This window comes from Leucopleurus acutus (assembly GCF_964270905.1).
Source record: "Leucopleurus acutus genome assembly, chromosome: 2".
Classification (NCBI taxonomy): Eukaryota; Metazoa; Chordata; class Mammalia; order Artiodactyla; family Delphinidae; genus Leucopleurus; species Leucopleurus acutus.
The window spans coordinates 163,190,887-163,207,112 of NC_139143.1; the positions used below are offsets into that span (position 1 = coordinate 163,190,887).

Here is a 16,226-nt window from a genome sequence, read left to right on the forward strand (position 1 = left end):
CTTCCTGGAAAACCAGCTGCTGAGCATGGGTTGTTCTTGACCGTCTCCGGGCCTTGCACCCATAGGAAGGTTTGCGGTAGGACCCTGGCTGTTTTCTCCACACCTTCCGAGATAGAGAGCAGCATGTGGGTCCCAAATGACCTCCCCACATGCCCGTCCTAGGCTCACTTGAGATTCGGTTCCCTGGGAGCTGAGGTGGAAAGCAGGAGCCTAGGGAAGGCTGTCGGAAGTGCCATGGTTGAAATACTGCTTCCCTCCGGCCAGCCCGGGCTGTGCTTGTGTTGGGGGTCCACCCAGGTCAGTGGCTTTTCTGCTCCAAAGATCAGGGGTGATGAAGAAACTGGGTTTGGGCTGACAGATTTTCCTAGTTGAAGTATCTGCCTTTTGAGGGTACTAGAGATTACAAGGGGGACCATCAGATCCAATCAGCTTTTGAAAACATCAAGAATGTGCTTAAAATGCTAGTGAGTGGTTGTGAAGAGTACGTTTACTCCACAGGATAGGCAGTCTCTCCTTTCCTTCTTCTTCTAGCACTCTTCCCCGCCCCTGTCCCTTCCATCAGCCTGGCCCCTAGTGTCAAGGATCTTGAAGAAGAGAGGGCGCTGGCTAAAGTGGAGCCACAAAGAGCCTTCATGGAGAGTGGTTTTCAAACCCACGAATGAACCTAGGGTGAGGCTAGGGAAGGTGTGCAGACTTCAGGTGAAATCACGCCTTTTTTCTTCCCATGGTAACCTTAATCATTTTCACCCTGTAGATTGAGACTTCCAGCTCCCACTAGCATCTCCAGTTATACTGCCCCTTTACAGAATGCTAGTCAGCCTAGGGAATCGTGGAGTTCACGGGCCTGGCAGGTGGCAGGAAACTTTGGCTGGCACCGCCAAACTGCCTTAGTGAATTTGGTCCTTCCCAGGCAGGTGGGTGAGGCATCGAGGGAAAGTGGCCCTGCCTTTCCTGGCAGTTTGGCCAACCTCGTGGGGGTATCACTAGTTTGATGACAGGAATTGGTGTCATTCATTGAATTCCACCCCTACCCCTCCGCCCTCGCAGAAGGAGATCATGGTACAAAGTCCAGGAGGGGCCTTAAGGTGTGAAGGCTTCTCTGGGCAGAAGCAAGGGACTTCTCTTCACCACCTCTGGGAGAGTCAGTAGATTGGAGAGTTTACTTTCAGGGTCAAGGCAGCGGACTGATGGGGATAATGGGTGGGTGGGTTTTCCTGAGAGACTTTGTATAATGTGCTGAATGTGTCCAAAGGGACAAGTTTGCAGAACCTCATATTGGTATATTAAAGAAATAATAAAAAAGCACTTTACGTTATTTTATCTTTAACCCAATTGCTGCAATTTCTTTCGTGTGTGTGTGTGTATACACACACACACACACACACACACATATATACTTTCCACAAAGTTTTATTTTTTGCTCAGAAAAAAAGTTAAATTGAGGTGTGAAAAGAAAAGCACTTACCTTGGTGCAATATGTGTAGCTTGATGGTTGTTGTCCCATGTGGCCCTGGCCTGGCTGCGTTTTTCCACTCCATCAGCCCTGTGCCATGAGGCTGTCCATAGGGAAACACTATTATGCATTCTCAGCAACTGCTCAATCTATGCAAGCCTTCCCTGTGTGCCCAAGGGCGCCCCCTCAGGCTCTCTGAAGAACTGCTGCGGGTCCTGTTTTCTGCTGTTGAGGCCCTTTTTCATCACTTCTTCTTGGTCCCTTGCCATCTTTTCCCCCTTCTTCACCATTACAAAGTGATGCCTGAAAGGAAGAAACTGGTTGTTCCTAGGTAGACACCTGGCACCTTCTAGACTTCTATATTTGTAATCACGTTCATTGTCCTTAATCCTAAAGACTTCTCCAGAGTCACCGAAACCATTGATTTGTGGAACTGCAACAGTATTGCTAATGAGTTTACAATTTTCCTATACCACCAATCAGAAATATGTTTGGGGAAGGTTGTGGCAGTCGTGGGGGGGGCAGGGGGGGCGGGGGGGGGCGGACAACATGAGCCATTTCCATACTGCTCCCCCTACCGCCCCTGTTGGCTCTTTAAGCAAAAGCCTCCAGCCCTCATTGAATCCAGTAAACAAAGCTGTTAATAATCTGCTTTATCAACTTTCTTCCTTTCCCCTCACTCCCCTCTCCCCCCAGCATTTTATCTTCAATTCTCAGGCTACTAAAGAACTGAGTTTTAAAATATACTTCAGCCAAAGCAGAAAGATTTCCATAGATCCAATATGCAAATGGTTCTGCTGTGACATAGATCCGAAATTGACCATTCCTAAATATTGGGGAGGGGAGAGGCAACAAAACTGAATCATGCATATTTCTGATTGGTAGTCAGTTTAGCCCGTTTCCTCTGGCATACGTTGGGGGCGAGGCTAGAGAAAGGGTCCCCTGTCTCTTCTCACACCCTTTGGGGAAGCTGATGATCACTGTTTGGGCATTTCTCATTGTTACTCCTGTTCAAGAGAGGGCTTCTCAGTCTGCACTGAGAAATGCAAATTAAACTGGATCTTTATGTCTATGTGTACATAGTACAAGCTTTTTTACTGGAAGCAAAGTTTAAAACCACACACTGCCCTTTTGGTGGTGTGCCTGCTGGGCCCCAAATTGGGTGATGATGTCGTGTCACTTTCTCAGCTCAACGCAGGTTCTACTTTTTCTTACTGGGAAATTTTTCATAAAACCTTTTTTTTTCACCAAAACCCAGGGGTGTTTTCTGCAATATTCTTACTATCCTTATACTGGTGCCAAGTCAGAGAGGCCTCTCTTGCCCTTTTCCCCCGTGTCCTCAGGCCTCCCCAGGGCGCTCTTTGACTCAACAGTCTACATCCTTTGTTGTGTTTTGGAGAATGTGTGTGGGGGGGGGGGTCAGAGTTCAAGGTAGCTGTTCTCTTTCCCCGTAAACTCCTAGTCCCTGTTTGGGGAAGGTGGCTGGAAACAGGTTTTTGCTGACTCTCTGGCTCAGATCTTCTGGCCAGGAGAAGCAAGACCCACGAGAGCCTTCTTTTTTTTGACACACACTAGTCATTGGCCAGAGGTCTTGGTTAAATCCCAAATAGTTTTATTTGGATTATGTAAAAGCCTATCAAATTTAAGTGTGAAACATGGGAACAACAGACTTCCACTGAGCGATATGAAAACGTTACAGGTTCAGTACTTCCAAAGGAAGAAACCTCCAAACCCAAAAAAGAATAAATATGAATTTGTATTTTTGAAGAATGTGAAACAATGGTGTTTGCTTAATTGCTCATTTTGTATAAACTTAATATTGTACTTTAAAATATCTGCTAAGAAGTGAAAATTTAACTTTTTGGAATTGAAAAAGCAATATTAAATACTAATGAAATCCTAATTAAATGCTTATTTAAATCTGGTAGTATCTGTGGCATTTCTTCCCAACCCTACCCATGGTTGACAATTTTCGACCACTTCACCCCTCCCCAGCCATCAGAGTTTTAGAGAGGGGACAGAAAGGAAAGGTCGGTCACCAGGAGAGTCTGCAGGTTTCCTTTTAATCAAGGCTCTGCTAAAAGTGTTTTGTGGGGCTAGGAGCCCCCAAAGCATTAAATGGACATGTAACACGACCTGGATCCCCCAAAGCAGGCCAAACCACTCTGGCGAGCACTGCTGGTCTGCCCAAATCTGGGTAATCAGACTGGGTATTCGTTGGCTACATTTCAGAGCTCAGCACTGCCTTCAGCCAGGATGAAGTGGGAGTGAACCCAGCTGCTAGCAGAGCTGCCACCCCGGCTGAGAGCCAAGTACCAGCCACTGCCAGTGAAGACTGGCCCCTTTATTGAAAGGGAGTTGTTCACAGTCCAGCTACCAGCCCTGGGGAGGGAGAGAAGTCAGGGCGCCCGGCTCGGGGATGGTCAGGGCTCCGTAGCTCCATCGCCGGCATCCTTTGGAAAGCCACCTCTGGCGGAGACAGCTGTCTGGGAGGGTGCTCCAGGTTTGGCTGAGACGTTCTGATTGGAACAGAAGAAAGAAAAAAAGTGAGGCTGGAAGGAAAGGCCTTGGATTAGGCCCTGCAAGAGATGGCCACTTGGCATCTGGATAGCACTTAACTTTTTCAAAGCCTCTCGCCCAACTGAAAGGCAGTGGGGGATAAAGCGGTGGGGACACTCTTCCACCCTCCAGGGGAAGCCAGAACTTAGCAAGTGCGGCCAGTGGGCAGTCCCCACCTCCCAGGCCCAGCCCGGGGTGGGCACTGACCCCGCCACCAGCCGGCTCCGGGCGCCGGCGGCCCAGCTGCCGCAGCATCTCCTCGCAGGCGGCGATGGTGTCCAGGAGCTGCCGCTGCCGCTGCTCCACCGCATCCAGCAGCTGCTGGGCGCGCTCATCCCGGGGCGGCTGCGGGGGTGGCCTCCCGCCGAGCCCCAGCCCCGCCTTCCCACGGTCCACGCCGGCAGCCTCCCTGCCCGGGAGAGAGCGAGACAGACGGTCAGGGCCGGCGCTTGCGCGGGGTCAGAGCCCCTTTCCCCCCGCCCCAACGGGCCCCCTCTCACCCCCGTGACCAGTCTGAGCCCGGGCCCCATTCCATCTCCGCCTGCGCGGCCCGACCACCGCCCCCCTTTCGGCCGCCCCCCCTCCCCAGCCCTGCGCTAAGGCTCCGCAAAGCTGCGCCCCGCCCCGTCCCCACCGGTCTCCTTCAATCCTCCTGGGGGTCGCGGTCCCTTTAAGTTGCCCAGCACGGTGGTGGGGCGGAGCCTCCCAGACCGGAAGATGGCTGGGCGCGTCACTTCCTCCCGGAAGCAGGCCTGGGCGGATGTCTCCGGCGCGTCCGTGCACGGGGCTGAGGGCCGCGGTGGCTGCCAGCATAGGGTTGAGCGAGGGGCCGGCGGGCTCCGCCCGGAGCGGACGCCTTCTCCGTCCGCCGAGCCCCGCTCCGGCGGCGCCGGGGGCCCGGCTGTTCCGGCTCCCGGGGAGCGGGGCCGTGCGGGCCGCAAACCCGGAGCGCGCCGGCTGGACCGAGGCGCTGCGGGCCGCCGTGGCCGAGCTGCGCGCCGGCGCCGTGGTGGCCGTCCCCACTGATACGCTGTACGGCCTGGCCTGCTCGGCGAGCTGCTCGGAGGCACTGGGCGTCGTGTACCGCGTCAAGGGCCGCAGCGAGACCAAGCCGCTGGCCGTGTGCCTGGGCCGCGTGGCCGACGTCTACAGGTGAGGACGCCCCGACCCGGCCCTGTTGGGGGCGGCACCGCGGGAGGGGTTTCCGGTGACAGGCTTGGGAGACTGAGGCGCGGAGAGCGGGAGGGGCTTGTCCGGGCTCACGCGGGAATCCGGAACTGGAAACGTGTATGGAGCGCTTAGCGTCTGCCAGGCCTTGAACGAGATCGGGGGCGCAGCGATGAACGAGGCAGGCGGGGTCCCTATTCTTCTGGCGTTTTTGTGATAATGGGCGGGAGGGGGGCGCCCACGGTTTAAGAAAAAAGAGGGGGAGCACGGTAGCTTAAGTTAGTAGGGAGTGCTTTGAAGAAAGTGAAACGTGGAGCGTGAAAGCGGTGCAGCTGTTGTAGCCTGCGGGTCCAAGCCTGGGGCGGTCCTCTGGAGCCCTGATTTCTGCTCAAGCTCTTGGGGGTGAACAGGGAAGACAGGCGGATCCCATTGTAGACCCTCGGGTCACCTTTCCTAGATCTGCCTAGAGTCTGGAATAGGACCAGCAGTGCCTTTCATTTGGTTGGATTTGTGTCCTCTCTGTTTCCCAGGTACTGCCGTGTGAGAGTACCTGAGGGGCTCCTGAACGACCTGCTGCCAGGACCAGTGACCCTGGTGATGGAACGCTCGGAGGAGCTCAACAAGGACCTGAACCCCTTCACTCCTGTGAGTCAGATTTTCTCTTGTGTCCCCAGACTTCCGCCGTTTGGCTTTCGCTAGGATCCAGGCCAGAGCCATCTCCCACCCCTTCAACCTTTCTGATGATCCCCTTTCTCTTTGCCTCGTAGCTTGTAGGCATCCGGATTCCTGACCACGCCTTCATGCAGGACTTGGCCCAGGTGTTTGGGGGACCGCTTGCTCTCACCAGCGCCAACCTCAGCTCCCAGACCAGCTCTCTGAATGTTGAGGTGAGTTACCCAGTCCTCCCCCCGGAAATGTCACCAGGCCACAGTTTCCTCTGAACCAGAGGGGCTGATGGTTCACTGGAATTGCCTGGCAGGGGAGCTGCCCTTTTGGTCTGATGGTGGGAAGTCTGCCTAGGTGGCCGGGGTGGGGGAATACAGAATGATCTCAGAAAAGGTTTATTTTAAAGTTTGAAAGGCGAGGGGGAGAATTGGTGTTGTTTTCCTACTGTCTTTTTAACAGTAAGAGACATCATAAGTACTGTTTTTCTCATTCTGTTGGGATAGCAGTCGTTGGAGAATACAGTTGGGTGATAAGTCTTCACAACTTGCTGTAAAGAAAGTTAAGACTCTGAAAAGTTAAATCACTTATCCCAGGGACTCCTGGTCCTGTTCTCTTACCTCTGTCACAAGCCAGGTCAAAGAAGGGATAACCCACGGGAATTCCCTGGCCATCCGGTGGTTAGGATTCCGCGCTTTCATTGCCGAGGGCCCAGGTTCAATCCCTAGTCGGGGAACTAAGATCCTGGAAGCCGCACAGTGTGGCCAAAAAAAAAAAAACAGACAGAAAGGATCGTCCTAGTCCTGTCTTGGCGGAGTAGCTTAGAATGAATGAGGACACAAAGAAGTTTGACTGAGCATACTTCTTTTCTCCTTACTGGTCTTAAATGCAGAACATAGCAAAGTGATTTTACTTTCATAGTAAAGTGTTTCCATGCCCAGACGTAGAGAGTGGGGTCAGGGGCTTTGGAAAGTGAGAGCCCAGCACCCCTTCTTATTCTCAGGCTTTACTTGATCCTGGTGGCTATATCCTAGGTATTGGTGATGGAGATTCTTACCTTTTCGGCAAGCAGCTTACCTATCCAGCACAGTAACTGGTATTTATGATCCCCCATCCCAAATTCCCAGGCCTAACTGCCACTGCAGTGCCTTCATGTGGGGTGAGGGTGGAGAGTGGTGCTCTGGCTCAGTTAACAATTCAGTCCACAGTTCTGAAGGGGAACTCCTTTCCATAGCCCAAGGATTGAGTGCCAACGGCTTGCAGTTGCAGAGTCCCCCCCCATTTCTCCTGCCCTGATCCAGAGTTTAAATGAGGTTCCTTACCCTGCTTAGAGGAAGATGCCTGCTGTTTTAGAGCTTTGTGATCTCTGTCTTAGGTGCCCTGTGTGCGGTATGACATCATTGCAGATGCCAGAGGTGGTGTCCATGCTCTTCCTCTCCCTCTTCTCAGGAATTTCAGGACCTCTGGCCTTGCTTGTCCTTGGTCATTGATGGGGGACCAATTGGGGACGACCAGAGCCCTGAGTGTCGACTAGGCTCAACTGTGGTTGACTTGTCTGTGCCTGGAGAGTTTGGCATCATTCGTCCGGGTTGGTGAGTCTCTTTGCTGTGGCACAGGGATAGGATTTGAGGGAGGTTGGGAGATGCAAACAAAAAAAGGTTGTCACTCCTATCTTGCCCTGAGGGGAGCGGGCAGGTTTGGAGATGTGGTGGGTGGAGTGGAACTCAGTTTGCTAGTGTTTGCTGGCTTTTTCAGGATTCAAAAGGATTCATCAAGGGTTTGATGAACAGAGCATAGTATGATCGAAGAGTTTAGAGGTCCCTGATCTCCAGAATCTGGTGGGCTCGGGGCTTTGAGAAGTCAGACCCTAACTGTCCTCCATTTCCTCCCCAGTGCCCTAGAAAGTACTTCGGCCATCCTCCGGAAGTATGGGCTGCTCCCCTTACGTGGATCCTGCTTGTGAAACTCCGGAGGAGGGAGGGCCTGAGGACTGGTGCTGGACACTGTGTGTCCGACTGCTGGTGGCTGGCAAGGCCTCATTGGCAGAGGTCGCTGGGGCTACAGTGTTACTAGTCTGACCGTTTAAGGCAAAGTTTCTTTCTGAACACTACGGACCAGGCCTCAGAAGCTGCTGGTTAAGCCTCACACCTGGTTGGGGAGGTTATATTTATTTATAATTTCATATATGAGCCAAAAGCTGAGGAGAGGTTTTCAGAGTATTCCGAGGATGGCCTTGTTCTGATAAGTTTTTTCGATCTTTGGAAAATAAATAACAGATTCGGAATCTAGTGAGAGCTTCTCTGGTGGGTAGTGGCACTTAAGGTCCAAATCAGCTAACACATTGGTTGGCGCTTTTCAAGTCTCAAGTGACCAAGTGCGTGAGTTTTACGCTTCTGAAGCTGGAACCAGTTTAGGACAAAAATAAAAACTGTAGAGCCATCGACCAAACACTGCTTCCTCTGAACCAGGGGGCTGGTTCTTTGCTGTAATTGCCTGGCGGAGAGTCACCATTGTGGTCTAATGGTGGGAAGTAAGCTCAGCTGGCACAGGGGTTGGGGGTGGGGTCCAAATTAAGGAATATTGGAAAATAAATCTCTACTGTCCTGTCCAGCCACTTTTTTCTTATTTATTTGTAATATAAATAATAATGAATTATACCTACAACACCTTTATTTAAATGCAGTGTCTACTCAGCAGCCTTTATCTTTATTCATATGTATACAAGTGTTAAAAACATACTTACTGTTGGGCATTTGAACTTTGTTTTTTCTTTTATAGAAAAAATGCTGTTAAACATCTTTGTGAATGTTTTATTTTCCTTCTTTTGAATTATTTCCTTGGGGTAGGATTACTGGGTCCAAGTGTATGGCCATTTTCTTGGCTCTTGATAGAGGTTAGCCTTCAAAAGAACTGAGTCAAGTTGCACTGCTATCAGCAGTGTGTGAGAATTACTGCCCCTGCCCCCGGTTCTGGCCATACTTTTACTACTTTTAAAAATATGCATATGTGAACTGAAGCCTCAGTGTCACTCCCTTGTAAATTATTCCAGGTCATCATCTAGCCCTTTTCACCTGTCCCTGCCTGCCTTGGTTTCCCCAACTGAGTCACAGCAAGGGGACCAGGCCTGCCCCATCCGTTGGTGGGATTTAGTACCTGTTAACCTAACTGGAGCTGGGAGTCCTTGTGACCAGTAGGGCTCACTTCCTCCCCTCTCCCCTCACACCCCAGTTCTCAGAACTAGGATTCACTCTGAGCCCATAAACTTCTCAATACGGTCGTTTCCAATGCACCTATTTTCAAGTAGATCCTAAGAATTTCGCCAAGAGGGTGTCCCAGGGCCTGCTTTGAGGGTCCCTGCAATTAGCATATTCGTTTATTTGTAAATAAGCACTGGTTTGTTAAATATTCCCTCTAGAAATCTTGTTGAAACTAATTTCTTAAGCAAACTCGAATCTTCGTTGTGCTAACACTGTAGCCAGCCCATCCCATATGTCAATTTGTCACAGAATCTGAGGAGTTAAGAGTTTGTGGTCCTGAAGGGATCAAAAGGAAAGCTGATTTGAGAATAGGAACAACACGTCATTTTTAATACAAATCACAGTCGCACTGAAAATGGCTCTAGTGAGTGGGCCTCATTCAGTTCAGGCAGCTAAAGGGAGGGGGGTGTCCTAGTCCTCCCCCTGGAGCTAAATGTTTACCTAGGAAAACGGAGGCTCTGGAGCGCAGAGGTATTTTCTTCGAGGAAAAAGAACTGAACTCCCAGCACTGGGCAAAACAGCAAAAAGGAAAAACTTATAGCTGTGCTTAGGCACCAGCTACAAGGCCACACCAAATTAGGAAAGCTGGCTCCTGTAAGCTTCGGAAGACAGGAGCCATTCCTGGTCGAGTTTTCCCCCAGCACCTGGCACGCGGTAAGGTGCTCGCAGAGTATGTCTTGAATGAATGTGTGAGTGCTCAGGATTATTTCCTGATAATTGGGTTCGGGAATCTACTGGGAAGAGCTTAAACTGAGAATGTTCCCTTTTAGAAAGTCTTAAATGTGGTTCCCTAACTTGGGGAAGACAGATGACGTGGGAAGGAGGCCTGGAGAGGACGCAGGTTGGCAGAGAGCAGGGTGCATGCTAGCCCAGAGCCCTGACACCCTTCTAAGACCAGTGACTTGGCGACTCCAGAACACCAACCAGCTGAGTTCCAAGCTAGAAGGGATCGTCTTAAAGTGTTCTGACTGAGGATGTGGAGCTGCCTTGGGCTAAGCCCAGCCACCGGCCAGCCCCTGGGGTTCCCTCTCTGGAACACCACCTAGTTTCCTGTCCCTGCAGGGCACTCTGGCACCCACCTGCCTCAGAAGCACTCAGCCGCTGACTTGGGAGCGAGTGCCGAGCCCCACGTGGTGACATCTTCCAGTGAGGCTGGGAAGTCAGCACCTCCCGCCCCTGCCTGCAGGCCCCTCACATCAGCCACTGCTCCTTCTCTTTGATGAAGTGCTCCGCCCAGCGGCGCGTCAGCTCTAGGTACAGGCTGGGCTGATGAGGCAGGTAGTCCAAATACAGCCGAGTCGGCGTCTTCTTGGGAATGGCCTTCTCAATCTGGGTGCCCTCGTGCCACTCGTTGAAGGAGGTGATGGAGACGATCTCGGGCCTCACGGTCAGGGCTGCCTGCAGGGCCGTCTCATAGTACTTGCCGTTGACCCTGTTCCGCGTACTGTGGTTGTTCCAGGGCCGGATGCTGGTGTCAATGTAGCCAGGCCCCACGCTGGGAATGAACATGAGGTTGTTGGCATCGCAGAAGTTCTTCACAGCTTTCCAGTTCTGATGGGAGGAGCCGAAGGAGAAACCATTGGAGGCAAAGTAGGTGTACATGCCATCAAATCCGGAGGCCAGGATGTCATGGGTGTGGCCCTCCTCCACCAGCAGCGCTATGAAGACCCCATCGTAGGGGGTGTTGCGGATTGAGTGGGGCCCGTTCGGTGTCAGGAGGTGGGCCCAGGCCTCGGGGGATGTCAGGTAGGAGTCATAGATATAAAAGAGTGGGAGGCTCTTACCCATGCTGTTCTTATAGCGGTAAAATGCACCATGGGAGCCATACCTGAGGAGCAGGAGGAAGAAAAGGCTGAGCCAGCAGCCTAAGAGAAAAGAAGCCAGCACAGCCGGAGGGCTGGCCATGAGTGAGATCTTTCCTGATGTCCAAGCACGATTTTGAGTCCACTTGGACTCCACAGTTGGACTCATCATGCCTCTAAGCAAGAACCCAGTTCCCTCCCACCCTCCCCCGAGCCTTGTCATTCCTCTATTTAAGGCTCACTTCCCTGCCCCAGGCCGAGCCACCACCATCTTCTATCTGGACTGTACCGACAGCCACCTAACTGGTCTCCAGGCTCCCACTTCCACCTCCCTATAACCCAGTCTCTTTTTAAAGCATAAATCAGATCTGACTGCTCCTTACCGGAGACCAGCAAGGCCCCACCTACTAGATCTGACCCTGCCCACCGCCATTCCTGCTATTACCCCATCTATCGCTTCACTCCGGCTACACTGGCTGCCGTCAAGCTTGTCCCATCAGACGGCCTTTGGATCTGACAGCCCTCTGCCTGGAGTTTTCTGCCTGCCCCAGATCTCTGCAGAGCTGACTCTTCCTTTAGGTGCTGGCTTACATGTCACCTCAGAGAAGCTCACTGGACCACCCATTCTAAAGTTGTTTCTTGGGCACACTCTTAACACCTGCTTTATTCTGTTATTACTTCTTCATAGTATAGATCGCCATTTGATTTGTCATCTATAACCACTATCTGCTCACTGCACACCCGCCCGAGAATGTAAACTTTGGTAGCCCTACCCACTGCTGTACAACTGGGACTTAGGACAGTGCCTCGACACCTGAAGGCACTCAATAAATATTTTTTGAATGAATGATATATGCAAGCCATTTGCAAGCCACTTTCCACATATATTAGCTCATCTTAACTCTCACAAGACTCAAAGGTTAAGAGGACTGCCTCTGATCACAGAATGGAGGCCGCAGAACCAGAATTCAAACCCAGGTTGCTGTCTCCAAGCCCAGTACTCTTTTACTCTTTTTAGATGCTGGGGACACGGGCATTCTGCCCTTTTGTCTCTTGACCTGCGCCTCCAAGCCTTCTAGCCCTACCCCCATTTAGATCCCCACCAAAATCCAGGTCCCAGAGCAGCCTTACGTGTCAATGATATACTTGATGTTGTCATGCAGAGTGATGTCATCTCGGCCCTTGTAGGGTTGGATGTGGAAGGCCACCTGCCACAAACAGGAGATATTGGTCAGGTGAGTATCTGTCCAGAGGCCACAACCTATAAGGCTCGTGCTTCAACTATGGGTTGGAGAAGAGGCTGAGTTCAGGAGAGACCTGGCAGTCATGGGCACAGTGTAAATAAAAGCAACCACTGCCCTCAGGGCCCGAAAAACAGGGGTGAGTTTTCCCACCTCCCACAGCAGGGCCTCTGGGCATCATTCTGATGGGCTGTTGCAGGCTGGCCAATAGGTTTCAACTTACGTGCCAGCTCCCAGTGGTTGGCACTAGCTGCCTGAAACTATGGGAAGACGTGTCCATAGGAAAACGTGCCGTGATCTGTTTAATGTGCCAGTGATGGGCTCAGGAACAGGAGTGGGGCTCGTTTTCATCGTTTTTCTTCTTTTGCCACACACAGGTAAGGGCAGTGACTTACTTGATTGGTACACGTGGGGAAAGTAACTGGCCAGCTGCATCCTTCCTCTTGAAAGAGAGCCTGCCTGATGAGAGCACGTGTTGTGCTTTACTCCTTGAGGCCCAGCACTGCCTCCCACTAGGGAGTTGAGGCTGGAGTTCAGTCTGTGGGCCTATTTGGCCCTCGCCTGCCCTCTCTCCAGGATCAGGGTCTCCAACCTAACCTCTATTACCGTGATATTAATTTAGTCTCCCATTTATCCTATATTTTTCCCAAAACTTTTTTTCAGAACTCAAAAAATAAGAGTGACATAGGCACCTAGAGAAATGGTACAGATGAACCGATTTGCAGGGCAGAAATAGAGAGAGACACAGATGTAGAGAACAAACGTATGGACACCAAGGGGGGAAAGTGGCGGGGTGGTGGTGGTGGGATGAATTGGGAGATTGGGATTGACATATATACACTAATATGTGTCAAATAGATAACTGGGCTTCCCTGGTGGTGCAGTGGTTGAGAGTCCGCCTGCCGATGCAGGGGACACGGGTTCGTGCCCCGGTCCGGGAAGATCCCCACGGGCGTGGAGCGGCTGGGCCCGTGAGCCATGGCCGCTGAGCCTGCGCGTCTGGAGCCTGTGCTCCACAACGGGAGAGGCCACAACAGTGAGAGGCCCGCGTACCACAAAAAAAAAAAAAAAAAAAAAGATAACTAAGAAGAACCTGCTCTATAAAAAATAAATAAAATTCAAAAAAAAAGTGACATAGGCATTATTTATTAGACCCCTACCCACAACACCACACTTGCTACGTATTTGCATACCTGGGCTAACGCCAAGAACTTTGGTAGAGGCACTATCCCTGTGGGCGGAGGAGGGGAATCTCCAGAATCGGCCAGAGAGCATTTGACATCTTCTTGGAGACTCACCTGGATGTTGTACTGATGGGCAGCGTCCAGAATGGCGGGCACCAGGTCATCTGAGGGTTCCCCATTATCATCAGCCATGCCAGGTGGGTACCAGGACAGGACCAGGACGCCTGAGACAACACAGAGGCTACTTCAGAGACACACAGTACCCCACAACAGAGAATTCCTTCCTCACAAACCATCTCCAACTGCAGAATGGTTTCTGAATGAAACCTTGAGGGAGACTCCTGCCAGGTTCTCTTCTTGCAGATCAGATCCCTGAGCTGTGAGTCCTGGAGCTGTCCACGCCTGCGGTGCTGAAGCTCAGTGACTGCAGGAACCCTAACGTGTCAGGCCTGGAAGGAGCCGGGAGCCTCGGCAGCCTCTGGCCTGCATTAGCAAGTAGTTAAACAAAGGGAAACGGGTGGACAATGACACACCCACCTGGAAGGCACAGTCCTGTCTCTGGGGGAGAGGAGCACCTCTGAGGTCTCTCAGGGAGAGGAGCCCTGAGCAGAGGTCATTTTACCCTTCCCGTGGGAAATAACATTTGTCTCAACTGTCTGCCCCTCTAGATGGTAGAATCTTGAGGGATGGCCTCTGTGCTATTTATCTGTGAATACTTCCCACCACTGTCTCTGGCATTCGATTTTCCCACCACACATTAACCATTTCCAGAGAAATTGAAATGTACTGTAAAATCCAGCAGAATTCAGTGACAAAATCTGAAATAAGTCAGCCTCCCCACCCCAGCCTGCCTACAGGGGGGCTTCTTTTCAAGCAGAGTACTTGAAAAGCTCCCAGGCCCCTTACAGCAAATAGAGCAGGGTCCATCATACAACGTGGGCAAACTTCCCTTTCTGCAACCAGCAAACTCAGGAAAGGCTGCTGCCCTACCCTGTGCCTAGTGTGAAAGCAGAGGCCATCCCAGGCACTACTGCTCTGAACCCCAGACTCCTGCGGGGCCAGGGCACCCAGGCCTCACTTAACCCAAACCGAGAAGCCCAATAGACTGCCCTCCTCTCCTCGCTCTCCCTACCTGGGACAGCCCTGGTGCAAACGCCTTCCACTGGCCCTCCCAGCAGCTCTGCTCTAGGAAAGGGCCCTGGAATGGTAGGGGGTCAGAAGGCAGAGGTGGAGGAGTCTGAAAACTAGGAGATGGGGGCGGGGTCTCCTGGTGAGCATGGGATGAGAGTTCTAGAAGAGGTAGAAGCCAGGCTGAGTGGGACCAAAGGCCCCGTGATAGGAGCAGTGGAAGTTGGGGTGTGGGAACGAAGAAAGGCGAGGCTGGGGGCCCAGCGACGGGGGAGGGGGAGCTCACCAATGGCGGCTTCCTTCAGCTGGGTCATGTGCTCCCGCAGCACGTCGGGGTCCCGGGAGCTGTAGGGCCCCAGCTCCGGGTAGAAGCTGGAGCCCAAGTCTTCGGGGGGGCTGTGGCGGCCGCGGGGGTAGCTGGCCGAGATCTTGGGGTCCCAGTGCGGCACCATGACGTGGTCCCAGTGAATGTAGTGGCCCTCGCGCCGCGGGCTCCCGTACCACGAGTAGTAGAAGGCGTGCAGGTCCGAGTAGACGCGCAGACTCTGCCCGGGGGCGGGCTCGGCCTCCGCTGGGGCCGGCCCCGGGGAGCTGCCCGGACCCGCGGTGCGGGGCGGAGGCGGCGGCGGCGGCGGCGCGGCAGGGGCGGCCGGGGCCCGGGCGGCCGGCGCGGGGCCCCCCTCGGGGCGTCGCTCAAAGGGCTCCAGCTCCAGGCCGGGGCCCAGCGCCGGGAGTCCGTCCGGAGCCTTGAGCGTGCGCAGGCCCATGAGAGTGCCGAAAGCGAAGAGCAGCACCAAGAAGAGCGCGATGCAGGCGCGGCGCCGCCGCCGGGCCATGGCGGCCCCCGCGCTCTCCGCGTCCCGCCCGGCTACCTCCCGGCGCGCCGCGCCATGGCTGCCCGCCCGGCTCCCGCGCGTCGCGCAGCCCGCGCGCGTCCCAGGGAGACGGCGACTCCGAGCGCCGAGCGCGGCGTGGGCGGCTCCCTGCCTCTCCCCCGCAGTGCGGGCGGGCCCGGCACACAGAGAGTGCAGGCGGCGCAGACCAACTGGTCGCGAGCCGCGGGGGGAGTGGACGGGGAGAGCTACGAGATCCCGGGCCAAAGGAGCAGGGGCCAAAGTCAAGGCGCGTGGCTCGCGGAGGATCTGTCGCCTTTCAGCCTGGGGCAGCGGCGAAGGAGCCCGCTGGGGGAAAGGGAATGCCCTCCTCCCGCAACCCAGGAGAAGGTCCGGGCGGTGGCGCTGGAGGGCGTGGGAGCATAGGGCAGGGTGGGGAAGAAAGCAGTGTCTGTGGCTGTCCCTGTCTCCAACGACCTCCTTCCCCGCTAGGAGTCAGACACTACAGACACTGGCTAGAGTGGGAGGATGAGGGAGACCGTGACTTGCGCAAGGTCACATGGACTGGGCCTAAGTCCAAGGATCAGGACTGTCTCCTCGCCAGAGCTCCTGTCACTGTCCAGCCTGCCTGCTCTCTGGCCAGTTGTCCCAAGCTCTCTGTCCTTGGACAACCTCCTATAGTCAGTGAGGACTAAATAAGATGGCTACCATGAAGCAGTTTTTACAGGGCCTAACAAAATTAGCACTCAACACTTGCTCGAAGTTCCTTCTGGACTCTGAGCTTCAGAGAGCCGGCGCTGGGTCACCTTTACCTTTTTAGATTCCAAGGGCTTGGAAAACAGGATGTGACACTCAGTGCCCAGGGTTGCTTGTGGAGTGAATAACAGACTCTGATGTGATATTCTAGAGACAATGTTAAGTTTTTCACTCAACACTGAT

The 16,226-nt window shown here is 53.3% G+C and overlaps 3 protein-coding genes across 3 annotated transcripts; 1 reads left to right on the forward strand and 2 right to left on the reverse strand.

Moving 5' to 3' along the window:
* Window positions 1–1,769: 1,769 nt before the first annotated feature.
* On the reverse strand, window positions 1,770–4,570 carry LOC309957411 (uncharacterized protein C1orf122). Its single transcript, XM_082832619.1, has 3 exons — window positions 4,513–4,570; window positions 4,220–4,421; window positions 1,770–3,972 (listed from the first exon to the last, which is right to left on the reverse strand). Exons 1-3 carry the CDS (start codon window positions 4,545–4,547, stop codon window positions 3,877–3,879), a joined length of 333 nt encoding a protein of 110 aa, XP_082688745.1. The 5' UTR covers window positions 4,548–4,570; the 3' UTR covers window positions 1,770–3,876.
* A 202-nt stretch (window positions 4,571–4,772) lies between these two features.
* Window positions 4,773–8,305, forward strand: YRDC (yrdC N6-threonylcarbamoyltransferase domain containing; the record flags this gene model as incomplete). The annotated part of the gene is made up of 5 exons (XM_082832902.1): window positions 4,773–5,164; window positions 5,710–5,824; window positions 5,947–6,066; window positions 7,292–7,434; window positions 7,736–8,305. 5 exons carry the CDS (start codon window positions 4,773–4,775, stop codon window positions 7,803–7,805), a joined length of 840 nt encoding a protein of 279 aa, XP_082689028.1. The 3' UTR covers window positions 7,806–8,305.
* A 1,369-nt stretch (window positions 8,306–9,674) lies between these two features.
* On the reverse strand, window positions 9,675–15,290 carry MANEAL (mannosidase endo-alpha like; the record flags this gene model as incomplete). Its single annotated transcript, XM_082833733.1, has 4 exons — window positions 9,675–10,927; window positions 12,033–12,109; window positions 13,441–13,550; window positions 14,741–15,290. 4 exons carry the CDS (start codon window positions 15,288–15,290, stop codon window positions 10,291–10,293), a joined length of 1,374 nt encoding a protein of 457 aa, XP_082689859.1. The 3' UTR covers window positions 9,675–10,290.
* Between the last annotated feature and the right edge of the window lie 936 nt (window positions 15,291–16,226).

Bases quoted from the DNA above. Each gene is read 5' to 3' on its own strand.
- LOC309957411 (XM_082832619.1), bottom strand. From the start codon at position 4,547: ATGGAATGGGGCCCGGGCTCAGACTGGTCACGGGG. The intron at 4,422-4,512 runs GTGAGAGGGGGC...TCTCCCGGGCAG, and splicing joins GGCTCAGACTGGTCACGGGG to GGAGGCTGCCGGCGTGGACC. The intron at 3,973-4,219 runs GTCAGTGCCCAC...TGTTCCAATCAG, and splicing joins CGGAGCCGGCTGGTGGCGGG to AACGTCTCAGCCAAACCTGG.